Here is an 18,083-nt window from a genome sequence, read left to right on the forward strand (position 1 = left end):
CGCCTTGTCCCGCCGTTCAAAAGGTGGTTTAATCCATGCTGGCGGGACAGGCATTCCAGTAGCGGGACTTCGGCCCATCGCGGGCCGGAGAATCGGCGGGGGTGCGCCCGCCGACCGGCGCTTTGCGATTCCCGCGACCGGCGCGGCACGATTCCCGCCCCCGCCGAACCTCTGGTGGTGGAGACTTCGGGATACGGCGGGGGCGGGATTCACGCCAGCCCCCGGCGATTCTCCGACCCGGCATGGGGTCGGAGAATCCCGCCCCAAACATTTTTTGGACACTAAGGGCAGTTTAACATGGCCAGTCCACCTAACCTGCACATCTTTGGACTGTGGGAGGAAACTCACGCAGACACGGGGAGAACATACAGACTCCGCACACAACAGTCACCCGAGGCTGGAATTGAGCCCAGGACAGTGGAGCTGTGAAGCAACAGTGCTAACCACTGTGCTACCGAGTTGACCGACTTGCTGTTGTTCATGACTATTTAAACCGCGTCCCTTCTATTTTAATTAACTTTGTTTGGGAATGGATGGTATGTTTACTAAACTACAGCAAAATGGATGGGATGTTGGCAGCACGGTGGCGCAGTGGGTTAGCCCTGCAGCCTCACGGCGCTGAGGTCCCGGGTTCGATCCCAGCTCTGGGTCACTGTCCATGTGGAGTTTGCACTTTCTCCCCGTGTTTGCGTGGGTTTCGCCCCCACAACCCAAAGATGTGCAGGTTAGGTGGATTGGCCACACTAAATTGCCCCTTAATTGGAAAGAAATGAATTGGGTACTCTAAATTTTTTTTTAAAATGGATGGGATGTTAATCCAAAAATCATTAAGTCGAGTATAATAAAAATGGAATTGATTTCCACAGCCCAATGACATTTCTTTAGATGCAACTGCTGTTTTATTTTTACATTTTCTGCAAATAAAATCAGCCAGACAAAAGTCAGGAAAAAGAATCCACCAAAGTACTGGGAAAAGTCTTGGCATCCTGTGTAATTGTGTATTTGTAACTGAATTTGGTCAGTGTAAACACGGGACCCAGTCAGGATGTTTGGTTTGATTTCTTTCGACCAGAGTTTCGGACCAAGGACATTGTGTTCACCAGGATCTCAAAGTCAATTGATTGTTACCTGTTGTGTGATGCTAAGCTCATTGTACTTTTCTGTGTTTCTATCTAGGGCAGTGGTTCTCTTCTTGGTTGAAAAGGTCTCGAGGAATATCTTTGACCAGCGCTGCTTGGAAATGGAGCTGTGGTATAAGTATGTGTCAACTGGGGTAGGTTAGCAAGGTTTGGGTTTAGTTTGATTGAATATTTGACCACATGTGCATTGTGATAACTGGAGAGAGATGGACAGGGGCATGTTTACTACGGGCACTTCCATTTGCAGAGGTTCTTGAATGTTTTTACTTTCATTGCATTTCTACGGGGCCGAGGACCCCGGTTCGATCTTGGCCCCGGGTCACTGTCCGTGTGGAGTTTGCACATTCTCCCCGTGTCTGCGTTGGGTCTCACCCCCACAACCCAAAGATGTGCAGGGTAGGTATTGGGTATTCTAAATTTATTTAATAAAACAAAATTAATTGCATTTTCTTGTGAATTCTCAAAAGTATTTTAAAAGGTTTTACGATTTCTGTAGAAATATTGAGGGAGGGAGCACTGAGGGAGGCGGTGCCATCGTGGTATTGTCACTGGACTAGTAAAGCAGAGACCCAGGGTAATGCTCTGGGGACCCAAGTTTAAATCCCGCCACTGCAGATGCTGAAATTTGAATTTAATAAAAATCTGCAATTAGCAGTCTAATGATTTTTTAAAAAAAATTCGGAGTACCCAATTATTATTTTTTCCAATGAAGGGGCAATTTAGTGTGGGCAATCCACCTACCCTGCGCATCTTTGGGTTGTGGGAGTGACACAAGGAGTATGTGCAAATTCTACATACAGGGCCGGGATCGAACCCGGGTACTTAGCGCTGTAGGCAGCCGCGCTAACCACCCTGCCACCGTGCTCCCCTTAGAAGCCTAACGACCATGAAACCATTGTCGATTGATGTTAAAAACCCATCTGGTTCACTAATGTGCTTTAAAGAAGGAAATCTGTCGTCCTTATCCAGTCTGGTCTACATGAGACTCCAGATCCACAGTAATGCTCTTAGCTGCCCCTCAAGGACAATTAGGGATGGGCAATAAATGCTGGCACAGTCAGCGATGCCCACATCCCATGAACGAATTAAAAAGGCACACATTGAGAAATGTATCTTGTCTGCAGGAGACCAAAACTACTCTCAGTATTCCAATTGTAGCTAAAAGCAAATTACTGCGGATGCTGGAATCGGAAGCAAAAATAGAAAATACTGGAGCTACAGTTTCAAGTCTGAAGCTATGACAAGAGCCACCCAGACTCGAACCGTTAGCTCCCTTTTCTCTCCACAGATGATGTCGGGCCTGCTGAGATTGTCCAGTATTTTCTGTTTTTGTTCCCAATGTAGCCTCACCAATATCCTATAGAATTGTCGTGAGACTTCTTTTCTCTTAAATTCCAATCACTGTGTAACCTGAGCAAACATATCATTTGACTTCTTAGTTGCTTGCTGCATCAGAAATGAGCTTTCTGTGATTCATGTACGAATCCCTCTGACTGCAAACATTTCCCAATCTCTTGCCGCTCAAACAAATTTTGCCTTTTAATTTTTTTCCACTGAAGTCGACACTTCACAGTTTAGGACATTGTATTTACTGCGTCTACAGTTTTCTTGCTCGCTTAGGGGCACAGTAAGTAGCACAGTGGTGGTCTTGTTACTGGACTCGTAATCCAGAGGCCTGGACTGATGTTCCAAAGGCATGAATTCTCGCCAGGACGATCATGAAACTACACGGTTTCAGGAAAAACCCAACCAGCTCACTCATGGTCTTCAGTGAAGGAAATCTACCATCCTTGCCAAGTAAACATAGAACATACAGTGCAGAAGGAGGCCATTCGGCCCATATAGTCTGCACCGACCCACTTTAAGCTCTCACTTCCACCCTACCCCCGTAACCCAATAACCCCATCTAACCTTTTTGGACACCAAGGGCAATTTAGCACATCCAATCCACCTCACCTGCACGCCTTTGGACTGTGGGAGGAAACCGGAGCACCCGGAGGAAACACACGCAGACACCGGGAGAACGTGCAGACTTCGCAGACAGTGACTCAGCGGGGAATCGAACCTGGGACCCTGGTGCTGTGAAGCCACAGTGCTAACCACTCTGCTACCGTACTGCCCTCGTGTGACTCCAGACCCACAGCAATGAGGTTGACTCTTAACTGCCCTTTGAAATGTGGCCGAAAACCACTCCGTTGTTTTGAACTCCGACCGAAAAGTCCGGTAAGAACTGAGCGGTTGAACCACCGAGGCACCAGGAGCGGACAAAGGCACAGCTTTGTTTTAAAAAGATCTTACTCGTGTCTTTCTTCCTCTTATCAACCGCCTTGAATCTGTGCCGTCCGGTTGTCAATCCTTCCAACGATGGGAACTGTTTCTCACTTTCTGCCCACGCCCCTCATGATTTTGAACACCTGACAAATCTCCTCTCTGCCTCCTCTTCTCTAAGAAGAAATGTGATGCTAATATAAATAAAGCTGTTTCTGCAACACTGGGAGTGTCGGAATTTGTTCCTGTTGTACGTCTAGAAAATAAATACACCAGTAATCTATTCTAAATTTGATGCTGAGCGCTTTCTAAATTTCCACCTGAGGATTATTCATAAACTCTCCTTTTAATCCTTTGGGGGATTTGCATTATATGACTTTTTAATCAAAAGCTGCAGAGGGTTTTTGGCTCTATTCTGTGTGCAGTACACACTTCCTTACATCAGCCTGAATATGCACTGAGGGCACACCTGTAGCGCATTCCCTATGCTAAGGAATAGCAACAGCAGAGGAACTGAAATGCATGTGAGATGATGATGAATCATAGCCCAAATTACTTACGGACATATTTATCTTTTAAGTAGGATCCGTGTTTTTAAAATTGGACATGCAAGCCAAAGGTGGCTGAGAACATAAATTCTGAAAATGTAATTCAGTGGCTGCTTAAATAATTCCAAAGTGCTTTGTACTCGGTCCCGAGAGAAACATCAGAATGTCACCATTTTTCAGACAAACATTTCAAAGGAAGAGGCAATGTGGAAACTGAACTGTAATCTCCTGTGGAAATAATGGAAGCTGATTATCCTCTCAGCAAAAACTACTATTATCCTGTGAGTTCTTTCACAGTCATTCATGTAGCTTTTCCCTTCCAGAAAAAAACACAGGGAACTAGAATAAAAGACAGCTCCAGATCTGATCTCTCTTGCGCTCTCTCTAATCCAATGTCTCCAACTCTGGTCTCTGCACTGGTGTGGTATTCAATTCCATTGTGCTAGCGTGTTCTGTGAGTACCACACAGCTGGAGAATACCGGCTGGATACCCCTGCTGCTTGCAGCTAAAGCCACTCTCTCTGATTGCTGGAAATGAAGCATGTCAAATCAGCAAAGCCGCAATCGAAAACAGAACAACTCTCGGCTAACCTGCAGGACCCAGAATCTCCAACTCAACTGTCAATGTCAGCGCTATCTGAATCAACCAACTTAATGGCCGCAACATTTCACCATCTACTTCTCACGGACAAGTCACATGCTATTTCATATATATCTTTTTTAACTTTTATTTTTGGACTTGTTTTTGTATGTATGTTGCATTTCATTATTTTCATCTTTTGTTTTTGTATGGATGTTGCATTTCGTTATTTTCATGTTTTGTTTTAGTTGCTAATAAACTCGTTCTTTAACTCGAGAAAGCCTGGTTATATTGACTCCTTTTAAAACATAAGTGCATCTGGGTTGGGAAAACCTATCCACAAGGGAAGGGATCCTGTTTAAATTGATCTTGTTGTGATTAATTGAAGGGGTTATGAAGATGGGGTTCCAGTTCATTCCCTCCCCCGCCAGCCCCCCACCGAGCATAATCGTTCGGGGGTAACCTGTCAGGAATCCTAAATTTAGGCTTGTGCTGAACGAGTTCCCATAGAAGGAACAATGGGTAGCAAATTGGGGAACCTCGCCTGTGCACCCGTCCTAACACATAAAAAATAATTTTGGGGAGGAAGATAACACAAAGTTAACTGGTACATTGATTTTTTTTTTCATCACTTCCCCTAATATTGCTGAAAAGGCTGCCAAACCTTTTCATCTTGCACTCATCAGGACAAATGCAAACATGCCAAATTTCAAATTAATGTGACAATTTATGCTACAGAAAAAAAAGGCGTTGATTATTTGGCATGTCAACACGAATTGAATATATTCCTTTTGTTTACAGGGACTGAGTCCCTGCCTATGAATGTATGTTGCTTCTAAATGAGTCATGTTACGAGCTTAATTTATTATCTTAAATTGGCTGTTAGCGGAGCTATTATTGCACTCCAGATTGTTCAGTAAATGCTGCCCAATCGTGGAATCGCACCAGATGTTTTGTTGTGCAAGCCCAGCTGGCTGAGAATGGTCTGAGCTGTGCTGTTACAAACAACCAAAGGGACGCTTTTGATTTGATCAGTCAGTCACTGGGACATATGGCCAACGTGGCTGGGATTGCACTGGCCCTGAAATTCATACACCGCATTTCTCAATTGTCTGGTAGGCAGAATGTCTTTTGGACTGGCGGCAGATTCCTGGTAGTGAAAAACGCCACTCGCATAGACACTACATGGTGGCAGTGTGAAATGGTTCGTTAACCTTTTCAAAATTTGAGATACTTTGGACTGGATTCTCCGTCGGCGGGATCCTCCGTTTCGCCGGCAGCGCACTCACACCCGTGGATTTCCCGCCGGTTGGGAAACACCATTGGCCAGCTGCCGGGACGGAGGATCCGGCAGGGGGCGCGCCGCACCGGAAAACGGGTGCGGCGGGATGGAGAATCCCGCCCCTTGTCTGTCCTGGGTAATTGGAATTCAGATAGCTTTGGGTAGCATGTCTGTTTTCAGCAGTGCCCATTGGTCTTTGAAGTTTTTAAAGTGTGTGCGTCTGTTTTTCTCTTCCTATTTCAGCTGTCAGACGATTGATAATTGCTTTAATAGTTTTGCTTTATCAATGCAGAAATATTCGTGTAATAAGGAGGCAGACTCTGGACATATACGAGAGAGGGTCCTTGGACGATGAGAAACGACTTTTTGTGTGAGTGTTTTTGGCATTTCCTGCGTGTGCTATAAAGGAGGGACTCGAATCAACTGTTCTGCAGCACATATTAGCAGCAATTATTGACTTTACTCTGTTCAAAAAAAAAAAAAAAATTTAGAGTACCCAATTCATTTTTTCCAATTAAGGGGCAATTTAGCGTGGCCAATCCACCTAGCCTGCACATCTTTGGGTTGTGGGGGCGGAACCCACGCAAACACGGGGAGAATGTGCCAACTCCACACGGACAGTGACCCAGAGCCGGGATCGAACCTGGGACCTCGGCGCCGTGAGGCTGCAGGGCTAACACCCACTGCGCCGCCGTGCTGCCCGACTTTACTCTCGATGCATGTCTGATGTGTTATAGCTGGGTTTGTATCTGGGATTAATACTCAACTTTTTAGGAGTTTTAGTTTTCTCTCTCCTCCATAAAACGCGGGCCCAATGGTTGGATTTGGTTTGACATAATCTCTGGGACCAGGTTTGATTTCCATAAGGTAATGATGTCTGACCTGAACATTAAAGATGTAAATAGATTTGTAATAATGACTGTTCATATTGTGTTGATGTTTAGGGATGGATATGAAATCGCAATTGCTTACTTTCGCACTGGATACAGTCCAGAGGATTACCACAATGATGATGTGAGTGCACAATTCCTTTTTGCTTTCCGTTGACTCTTGCTGAGCAGCCAAGCCAATAGTAACAAATACATTCAGATCAACTAACCCTGCACAAACCAGAGCTCAGATGTAGGACATCCTTGGTTTATATAGTACCGATTGTCACTGAACAAATACACTGAGCTGTGCACTGGATGGGAGCAGGGGGGTGGAGGGAAAGCCCCCTTTTTAGACTTCAGTCAAATGTAACCTTCATCAGGAAACGTTGGTGCTTTCTTTTTGCTTCACCCATGTCTGTCACATGGCGATTTTACCATCTACTGGAGGGCCCCAGAGCATTGCTCTAGGCTTGTGGTTTACCAGTTCAGTGACCTATGCTATTAAGCCACAAATAATCAGGTGAGCTGCGCCTGCCACAGGAGTTTTATTTCAGAATTCAATTTCAAATTTATCCATTTGCCGTGGTGAGATCTGAACCTGGAACACAGAGCATTACTCCAGGTTTAACCATCTATCATGGTGAGATCAGAATCCGGAACCTTTAGCGTTACTCCAGTTTTAACCATCTACCATGGTGAGATCGGAATCCGGAACCTTTAGCGTTACTCCACTTTTGTGGTTTACCAGTTCACCGCCGTTTTTAGAACGCTGACGTGGTGACTTTCCTGTCCTGTGTGTACCCTGTTAACTGGGAAATTATGTCAGATAATAGCACAGAAGGAGACCATTTCACCCTTCGTGTTTGCGCAGGTTCTTTGAAAAAGCTATCCAATTTGACCACCTCCACTTGATATTTCCCTGATTCTTTTCCCCTCCCTTAGGCATTTATTTATTCTTTTGAAAGCTACTTATTGAATCTACTTCCAGCTATCTTCAAGCAGTGCTTTCCAGACTATAACCCATTGAGTATAAACATTATTATCTCATTTATGGTTCTTTTATTGAATATCTGAAAATATGGAATGCAATTGGGCCCTAAGGGCAAAGTTAAGCTACAAAATAACATTAAAAATCACCCTGGACTCAATCCTGGCGGACATACTCTTGTGGATTCCATATAATTGCCAGTAATAATATTAGTGACACAAACGCCAGGGTCCCAGGTTCGATTCCCGCTTGGGTCCCTGTCTGTGCGGAGTCTGCACGTTCTCCCTGTGTCTGCGTGGGTTTCCTCCGGGTGCTCCAGTTTCCTCCCACAAGTCCCGAAAGACGTGCTGTTAAGTGAATTGGACATTCTGAATTCTTCGTCAGTGTAGCCGAACAGGCGCCAGAATGTGGCGACTAGGAGATTTTCACAGTAACTTCACTGCGGTGTTAATGTAAGTCTACTTGTGACAATAAAAATATTATTAGGTAGCATTACATTAACACTGCAATGAAGTTACTGTGATAATCCCCTAGTCGCCCCACTCCGGCGCCTGTTCGGGTACACTGAAGGAGAATTCAGAATATCCAATCCACCTAACCTGCAAGCTTTGGACTGTGGGAGGAAATCAGAGCGCCCGCTGTGGGAGGAAACAGGAGCGCCTGGAGGAAACCCACGCAGACACGGGGAAAACGTACAGACTCTGCAGAAACAGTGACCCAAGCTGGGAATAGAACCCGGGTCCCCGAAGTAACAGTGCTAACCACTGCTACCATGCCAGTAAAGAAGTGAGGTACTTGTTTAAACTCCTAGGCTGAGGACATATTGTCAGACAGGTATTAGTCCTGGCTCAGTGGGCAGGACATGCAACTTTTGAGTCGGAAGACTGCAGGTTCAAATCCCAACCCAGAGACTCGAGGACAGAAATTAGGTTGACACACTGAGCAAGTGCTGCACTATCAGAGGTGCTCTCCTTCTGAGGACCTCGCAGGTGGACGGAAAAGATCCCGTGGTACTATTGCAAAGAAGAGCATGGGAGTTCTCCCATGTGTACAGGACAGTATTTACTCCTCAACTAACATCACCAAAAATCTGGTCCTTATCACATTGTCGTTGTGCATCTTTGAATATTGGTGCTGCATTCCAACATTACAATGTCAGAAATACATCATAGGATATCTCTTTAAAATCAGAAATTATTCACTGGCTTACTGTTCTTAAATGTTCCCCCACCCCAGTGCTTTCATGCAAATTCTTTGCTCAAAAATAATTCTCAAAATCCCTTTCTAACACCTTCCACATCAGCTGTATCCTGCATTTAGTGTTTTGAAATTGCTACGGTGAAATATAGCCAAGATGGTGACAGAGGTGGGGCAAATGCGCATCAGCCTTGCTTGAGGGGAGGTGGTGACGGAGTGGTGTTGTCACTGGAATTATAATCGAGAGACCCAGGGTAATGCTCTGGAGACAAAGGGTTGAATCGCACTGTTGAATTAAAAGTCTAATGAGGACCATGAAACCGTTGTCGATTGTTGTGGTTTAAAAAAAAAACATCTGGTTCACTAATGTCCTTTAGGGAAGGAAATGTGTCCTACAAGTGACTCCAGACACAGTAGTGTGGTTGACTCCTAAATCGCAGGCCACTCAGTTCAAGGGGCAGTTCGGGATGGGCCATCAATGGTGGCCCAGTCAGCAACGCCCACCACCTGATCAAATTTTAAAAAATTAAATGATGGATTAAACGTGAGGTCGATATTTACAGCAACATTCTAATTAACAGTAACTTAGCTGAGAAATAAGCTATCCGACCAAATCCTTGATTCATTTCAAAGGTGGCTGTGATAAGCCGTATAGCCTCGGCTTGGAATTTCAAAAGGCATTTCATCAGATTGCTCAGGAGGAAAGCTAGTTGCGATACTCAAAGCTGCGAGGGCTCGCAGCAAAACTTTGGGTGTGGATATAAAATTAGCTAAAAGGTGAAAAACTGACGAGGAGGTTAAAGTTGATCTTTTTGGTTCCAGAGGGAGCCGGTTTACCGTCAACCCGGTCAACTTAACAATGCATTGACGTAAAACCGGCTTTTCAATTAAGTTTTCACTTGTTTACACTTTTAAGGACTTACTGCACCCGGCAATGAGAGGGAGGGGTTAAGAGAGTTGGGGGTAGCACGGCTACAACTCAACTAATCACAGTGGACCAATCAGCACTCTTTTCATTTACAGTATAAATTGTCCCTCGCTTTTGAAATTTTGGTATTCTTACACCTGTGCTGGGTGATTGCGAAACAAAAAGCTTCAGCATATCCCTTTTCTTTTTTTAAAATGAATTTAGAGTAGCCAATTATTTTTTGTTTTCCAACTAAAGGGCAATTTAGCGTGGCCAATCCACCTAGCCAGCACATCTTTGGGTTGTGGAGGTGAAACCCACGCAGACACGGGGAGAATGTGCAAACGCCACACGGACAGTGACCCAGGGCCCTCAGCGCCGCAGTCCCAGTGCCAACCACTGCGCCAGAGGCAGCCCTAGCGTATCCCTTTTCAGCATAACATTGATTACTTCAATTCTGAAAGTTGGTGTGATTTGTTATGTTTGCAGGTGCTGATAAATTCAGACAAGGCAGGAGATAAATGTCCAAATGTGTTAAATGCAACATATGATGGAGCTTGCAATAGAATTCAGTTCAGCGATGTTCGATGCTCCAGTAGGGTACATCAGGGGGCAATTTTAAAATAGCTTCAAATGAAGTTGATGGGGACCAGGAAGTCTTGGCGATCATCATAATCAGCCCCAAACCAAATCAAACAATAGCTTGCAACGCATCAACAGCAGTATGCATTCATATAGCATCTTGAGCATAATAAGACATCCCACTTTGTAGGAGTGGTTATCCAACAAAATTTTGCGCCGAGTCCGGTTTTAGAACAGGTGAACAAAAGCTCGTTTAAAGGCGTAGGATTCAGGGAATGTTTCAAAGTAAAATAAATAATCTTTATTGTCACAAGTAGGCTTGCATTAACATTGCAATGAAGTTACTGTGAAAAGCCACGAGTCGCTACATTCCGGCGCCTGTTCGGATATACGGAGGGAGAATTCTTAGCTGCTACGGGAATTGAACCTGGTCTGCTGGCGTTGTTCTGCACCGCAAACCAGCTGTCTAGCCCACTGAGCTAAACCAGCCCCGACATAAGGTGGGGGTTAGAGAGGAGAGAGGTTTAAGGAGGGAATTGCAGAGCTCCAGGCAGATGTAGATTCAGTGACCAAGTGGTGCAGTGTTTAAATCAAGAAAAGAAAAGGGAACAGCACTGGAGAATCACAGAGATCTCAGGATTATAGGGAAGCAGTAGATTAATGGATGGGGAGGACACAGTAAGAAGTCTTACAACACCAGGTTAAAGTCCAACAGGTTTATTTGGAATCACAAGCTCGTTGGACTTTAACCTGGTGTTGTAAGACTTCTTACTGTGCTCACCCCAGTCCAACGCCGGCATCTCCACATCATAGATGGGGAGGGGCAGGGCATTGGGGTAATTTGGAAACAAGTTCGAGGAAATGGTGATTAGGTGCCCTACCTTATTGCATATTGTGGAAAAACTGGTCAATAGGATCACCTGGTGAGAAAAGACGGCATTTGCATCATTTCAGTTGGTGATATAATTGAAGTGTTAACCCAACTACTTACAAAGAAACCTAGAAAATAGAACAGGTGGGGCGATTGGGCCCTTCGAGCAATCCCCGCCATTCATTTTTAAAAAATAAATGTTTTATTAAAGCTTTTCCAACCAACGTTTTTACATAACGAAGGTAGAAGTACAAATAGTAATAGAAATACAAATAAGCAAGAATTATTAAACAGAACAAGGTGGGTGTTGTCTTCATATAAAACTTACATAATATCAACAGTTTCCCCCCTCACCTGAGTACCCCGGCCTCTTTCGCTTCCTGCACTCCCGGATCCTCCGACACCCCAAATATCGCTACTGTTGGATTTGCCTTCACCCGAGTGTCCAAAATCCTAGACATCATCCTCGCAAACCTCTGCCAGAATTCTTTAAGCGCCGGGCATGCCCAAAACATATGGGCATGGTTCGCCGGACTCCCTGCACACCTCGGGCACCTGTCCTCCACCCCAAAAAATGTACTCATTCTTGCCACCGTTATGTGCGCCCAATGCACCACCTTAAACTGAATTAAGCTGAGCCTAGCACATGATGAGGAGGAGTTCACTCTGCCCAGGGCTTCGGCCCACAGGCCCTCATCCAGCTCCTCACCCAGCCCCTCCTCCCACTTGTCCTTCAACTCCTCCGCTGAGGCTTCCTCCACCTCCTGCAGCTCCTGATATATGTCCGACACCTTCCCCTCTCCTACCCAGATGCCAGACACCAGCCTGTCCTGGATCCTACGTGGGGGCAGCAGCGGAAATGTCCCCACCTGTTTTCTAAGAAAGTCCCGAAACTGGGGGTACCTGAACGCATTCCCCGGGGGCAGGCCAAACCTCTCCTCCAGTGCCTGCATGCTGGGGAAAGTCCCGTCTATAAACAGGTCCCCCATCCTCCTAATGCCTGCCCCCTATACCAGCCTTGGAACGCCCCATCCATCCTACCTGGAGAAAATCTGTGGTTATTCCGTATCGGGGTCCACACAGAGGCCCCCTCCTCCTGCCTGTGTCTCCTCCACTGCCCTCAAATCCTCGGTGCCGCCATCACCAACGGACTTGTGGTGTATCGCGCCGGTGAGAACGGCAGCGGAGCCGTGACTAGTGCCCCTAGGCTGGTGCCTTTGCATGATGCCGCCCCCTCCTCCATCATGCACTTCCTAATCTTGGCCGCCCAATAGTAGCTGCAGAAGTTCGGCAGAGCCAGCCCGCCCCCCCCCTCGCGGGGTTTTATTTGCCCACACAAATCCCGTAACAATCCTATTCATGCGCTTAAAAAAGGACTTGGGAATGAAAATGTGGAGGCACTGAAAGACGAAGAGGAACCTGGGAAGAACCGTCATCTTCACAGTCTGCGCCCATCCCGCCAGGGAAAGCGGGAGCATATCCCACCTTTTAAACTCTCCCTCCATCTGCTCCATGAGCCTCGTTAAGTTGAGCCTGTGCAGGGCATCCCAGTTCCTAGCCACTTGTATCCCCAAGTACCGAAAGCTCCTCTCCACCATCTTGAGCGGGAGCTCCCTCAGTCTCTCCTCCTGGCCCCTAGTGTGAACCACGAACAGCTCACTCTTCCCCACGTTCAATTTATATACCAAGAATCTCCCGAAGTCCCTCAGGATCCGCATGACCTCCCGATCCCCTCAAGCGGGTCCAAAATGTACAACAGGTCGTCCGCGTAGAGGGAGACCTGGTGTTCCTCTCCCCCCCCCCCCCCCCCCCCCCCCCCCCCGCGCACCAGCCCCCTCCAATCCCTTGAAGTCCTGAGCACAGTGGCCAACCGCTCAATTGCCTGGGTAAACAGCAACGGGGACAGGGGACACCCCTGCCTCGTCCCCCCCGGTGCAGCCTGGAATACTCCGACCTTAGCCGGTTCGTGGACACACTCGCTACGGGGGCCTGATTCAGCAGCTTGACCCACCCTATGGATCCCTCCCCAAATCCAAACCTGCCTAGCACCTCCCATAGATACTCCCACTCCACCCTGTCAAAGGCCTTCTCCGCGTCCATTGCAGCCACCATTTCTGCATCCCCCCCCCCCCTCCGAGGGTATCATGATAATAATCAGGAGCCTCCTCACATTCATGTTCAGCTGCCTGCCCTTAACAAAATCCGTCTGGTCCTCCCCAATCACCCCCGGGACACAGTCCTCTATTCTGGTGGCCAGAATTTTTGCCAACAGTTTGGCGTCTACATTCAGGAGCGATATCGGCCTGTAGGACCCACACTGAAGCAAATCTTTCTCCTTCTTCCAGATAAGCGAAATCACATCTCTCCTTTGCCTCATTGAAGGTTCTTAGCAGGAGCGGGCTCAGTAGCTCCGAGAACTTCTTATAAAATTCTATAGGGAAGCCGTCAGGACCTGGGGCCTTGCCCGACTGCATGCTTGCCAGCCCCCTGACTACCTCCTCCAACTCAATTGGGGCCCCCAATACCTCCACCCGCTCCATTTCCACCCTCTGGAACCTCAACCGGTCCATAAACTGCCTCATCCCTTCCGCCTCCCCGGGGGTTCGGACTCGTATAACTTCACGTAGAACTCCCTGAAGACTTCATTGGCCCTCTCTGGGCTCAGCACCATGTTGCCCTCCTTATCTCACACTGCCCCAATCTCTCTAGCCGCCTCCCTCTTGTGCAGCTGGTGCGCCAGCATCCTACTCACCTTCTCCCCATACTTGTAGACTGCCCCTTTCACTTTCCTTAACTGCGCCTCCGCCTTCCCCGTGGTCAGCAAGTCGAACTCCGCCTGAAGTTAATCCCTGCCATTCATTATGATTGTGAATGGTCACCACGTTCAATACCCTGATCCCACCTCTCTCTTCTCCCCCCCCCCCCCCCCCCCCCACCATATTCCTTTATCCCCAAGAGCGATACCTAAATCCTTTTTGAATTTTATTTTTCTATATAAATTTAGAGTACCCAGTTCTATTTTTCCCAATTAAGGGGCAATTTGGCGTGGCCAAACCTCTTACCCTACACATCTTTTTTGGGTTGTGGGGGTGAGACCCACGCAGACCTGGGGAGAATGTGCAAACTCCACACGGACAGCGACCCAAGGCCGGCATCCCAGGAATCAGCCTGGTAAATCTTCACTGCACTTCCTCCATAGGAAGAACATCCTTCCTCAGATGAGGACACCAAAACTGCCCACAATACTCCACGTGTGGCATCACCAATGCCTTATACAATTGCAGTAAAACACATTTATTCCTATACTTAAATCCTCTCGCTATGAAGGCCAACCTTCCATTTGCCTCCTTTATCTCCTGCCGTACCTGCGCACTTGCTTTCAGCGACTGATACACGAGGACACCAGAGTCTGGCTCAGTATCCACCTCTCTCAATTTAAACCCATTCAAATAATAATCTGCCTTCCTATTTTTGCTACCAAAGCAAATAACCTCACATTTATCCACATTATACTGCATCTGCCATGCATATGCCCACTCACCCAGCCTGTCCAAATCCTGGTGAGGCATTCTGCATCACCCTTCCACTAAATTTGTATCATCTGCAAATTTGGAGATTAAATACACTTAGTCCAAATCATTAATAGATAATGTGAACAGTTGTGGTCCTGGCACAGATCCGTGTGGTTAAGTCACTGCCTGCCAGTCAGAAAAAGACCCATTTATTCCAACTTTTTGCTTCCTGTCTGCTAACCATCCTTTTACCCATCTCAAGACACTGCCCGTAATCCCATGCGCATTAATTTTACATATCAACAGGGGCGCAGTGGTTAGCATTGGGACTACGGCGCTGAGGACCCGGGTTTGAATCTCGGCCTGGGTCACTGCCCGTGTGGTGTTTGCATATTCTCCCCATGTCTGCGTGGGTTTCACCCCCACAACCCAAAGATGTGCAGGTTAGGTGGATTGGCCACGCTAAATTGCCCCTTAATTAGAAAAGAAAATAATTGGGTACTCCAAATTTATTTATTTTAAAGAAGAAAAAAAACGTTACATATTAATTTGCTATGTGAGATCGGATCTAGAGTGATCTTGCGATTGTTGTGATGTAAATCTCGCCCAGTGTGGATGGGATCACTTTGTGGCAAATCTGTATATTAGAGCGAGACATCTAGTCTAACTTTAATGTGCAGATTCTCGAGGTACCCAAGGTGCTGGGATCTATCCCCTTTGTCTCGGATACCTCGGGCAAGCGCCGTTCAGTACTGTTGTCCACAAACGGACAAGACGGAACAGCACTTGTGGGGATCTCCCAAGGGATCGGAGTTCCCCAGGTGCATGCCCTTTGGGCAGGGTGGTACCCTGGCACTGCAGGTGCCACCTGGGCACCCTGGCACTGGCACACTGGCAGTGCCACCTGGGTGCTGACCTGGCACTGCCAGGATGCCACTTGCCAGTCTGGCACGTTTTGTGTGCTGGCAATCGGGTCCTGTGCAGCTGTTGGTGGGGGTGCGGCGGGGGGATGGGAATCTTCCCATAGTGCACTTGGGCTTGGTGGTGGGGAGCTGGTGATGGCGAGGGGCCTTGGAGATCGGGATGTCATTTAGAAGTGGCTTCCCAATCTCGCTATACTGAGAGTTCCAGCGAGCGGAGCTCCTCTGAACACAGGGCTATGTGTGGCCTCGGCCGCGCGTTCTCTGCTGAAGCCCTTTATTTAACGTGAGCGGCGTTTTATAGCCAGGTTGTGTCTCAACGCTGCAAGTGCCGGGAACATTCTGGCTAAATGCGCTGGGACTTTGTTCCCATTTAGCTGAACCGCGGCCCAAATGAGAACAAAGATCAAAGAAAAGAACAGCACAGGAACAGGCCCTTCGGCCCTCCAGGCCTGCGCTGACCATGCTGCCCGTCTAAACTAAAATCTTCTACACTTCCTGGGTCCGTACCCCTCTATTCCCATCCCATTCATGTATTTAAAATCTTCAAGGAAACATCTACACAGAATGGAGGAAGCAAAATCATTAAATTATGTAAACATCAATTAAGCAGTGTTCTGAGGGGAATGAAGAGTTCTGTATGTATGAAATATGATGGACCAAATGGACCAACCTCATCCTTCAATGTATTGTGTAACCTTTTGTAAAATTGATCAACTGAACCACCTCGTGGCCAGAATCTGCCTGGTTTAGTTGATGCAAAATATGACCCCTGAGAGCAGGAAGTATTGTTAGTGAGCGTGTGGTGCATGTCTTACACTGGATAAGTAATGTTTGTGAGCGGGTAGTGCGTGTCTTACACAGGATAAGTAATATTTATGAGCGGGTGGTGCGTGTCTTACACAGGATAAGGAATGTTTGTGAGCGGGTAGTGCGTGTCTTACACTGGATAAGTAATGTTTGTGAGCGGGTGGTGCGTGTCTTACACAGGATAAGGAATGTTTGTGAGCGGGTAGTGCGTGTCTTACACTGGATAAGGAATGTTTGTGAGTGGGTAGTGCGTGTCTTACACAGGGTAAGTAATGTTTGTGAGCGGGTAGTGCGTGTCTTACATAGATAAGGAATGTTTGTGAGCGGGTAGTGCGTGTCTTACACTGGATAAGGAATGTTTGTGAGCCGGTAGTGCGTGTCTTACACAGGATAAGGAATGTTTGTGAGCGGGTAGTGCGTGTCTTACACAGGATAAGGAATGTTTGTGAGCGGGTAGTGCGTGTCTTACACAGGATAAGGAATGTTTGTGAGTGGGTAGTGCGTGTCTTACACAGGGTAAGTAATGTTTGTGAGCGGGTAGTGCATGTCTTACACAGGATAAGGAATGTTTGTGAGCGGGTAGTGCGTGTCTTACACAGGATAAGGAATGTTTGTTAGCGGGTAGTGCGTGTCTTACACTGGATAAGGAATGTTTGTGAGCAGATAGTGCGTGTCTTACACAGGATTAATGGTAATATTGCGCCACGTTGAAAGACAATCGCTGCCCATTTATCTTTTTGTTCCTTCTTTGCTTCAGTGCTGGGTCGCACGATTGTTGATTGAGCGTTCCAAAGCTATTAAATGTCCGGATATTGCCACTCACCTTGCGGGAACCAAGAAAATACAACAGGAGCTTGCACGCAGTGGAATGGTGGAGAAGTTCTTAACCGACTGCCCAAAGTCCGCTGAGCGAATTCGTGCTACTTTCGTCGGCCTGTACAGCATCGATGAGGTAAAGATAGATGGACTTTACAGCTTCACAATGTTCCAGTTGGTTGCTGTCCTGCGGAGTGGGGTGGCCAGAGGCACAGATAGTAAATGGTGCCATGCACTGGGGTTTGGGCTGTGGTTAAAGAAAGATGGCTTTGCAATGAAAGGGTTACTGTACAAAATGTAGCCACACCGAATGAAACCAGGACCCTTGGCTTCACTTTTCCATTCACTGCAACACTTTCCATTATAGATTATATATTCCACATCATTATATATTGATCAGAGCTTTCCATCAACAGTTTACTTCAAATTGTGACACTGAAATATTCCTGTTAATCTCATGTTAAAATGTAAATATTTCCTGTTTGCCTTGAGGGAGGTTGTATTAAGATAGAGTAAACTGAGAATCTCATGGCGGGATTTACCTGCTGTTCACGCTGGCAGGAAATTCCGGTCTCCCGTACGGGTCTCCCGGAGACGAGGGGCGCAGTCAACGGCGGGATTGGTCGATCCCGCTGGCGGGCCTCCGCTCTCGCCAGAAAACACGAGGTGGGGCGGTCGGTAAATCCTGCCCATAAGATCTCGACAGTGCAGAAGGAGACCATTCAGCCCATTGAGTCTGCACCGACCCTCTGAAGGAGCACCCTAGTCAGGCTTCCACCCTACCCCTGAAA

General features: G+C 47.0%; 1 protein-coding gene across 1 annotated transcript in view; it reads left to right on the forward strand.

Moving 5' to 3' along the window:
• Positions 1 to 18,083, forward strand: part of LOC140428582 (glutathione synthetase-like) — a 60,564-nt gene that overhangs the window by 30,950 nt on the left and 11,531 nt on the right. The window contains exons 7-10 of the mRNA XM_072515220.1: positions 1,177 to 1,257; positions 6,110 to 6,187; positions 6,762 to 6,831; positions 17,234 to 17,428. Of these exons, the coding sequence (XP_072371321.1) occupies positions 1,177 to 1,257; positions 6,110 to 6,187; positions 6,762 to 6,831; positions 17,234 to 17,428 (424 nt within the window). The remainder of the gene's footprint in view (positions 1 to 1,176; positions 1,258 to 6,109; positions 6,188 to 6,761; positions 6,832 to 17,233; positions 17,429 to 18,083) is intronic.

This window comes from Scyliorhinus torazame, chromosome 8 (genome assembly GCF_047496885.1).
Source record: "Scyliorhinus torazame isolate Kashiwa2021f chromosome 8, sScyTor2.1, whole genome shotgun sequence".
NCBI lineage: Eukaryota > Metazoa > Chordata > Chondrichthyes > Carcharhiniformes > Scyliorhinidae > Scyliorhinus > Scyliorhinus torazame.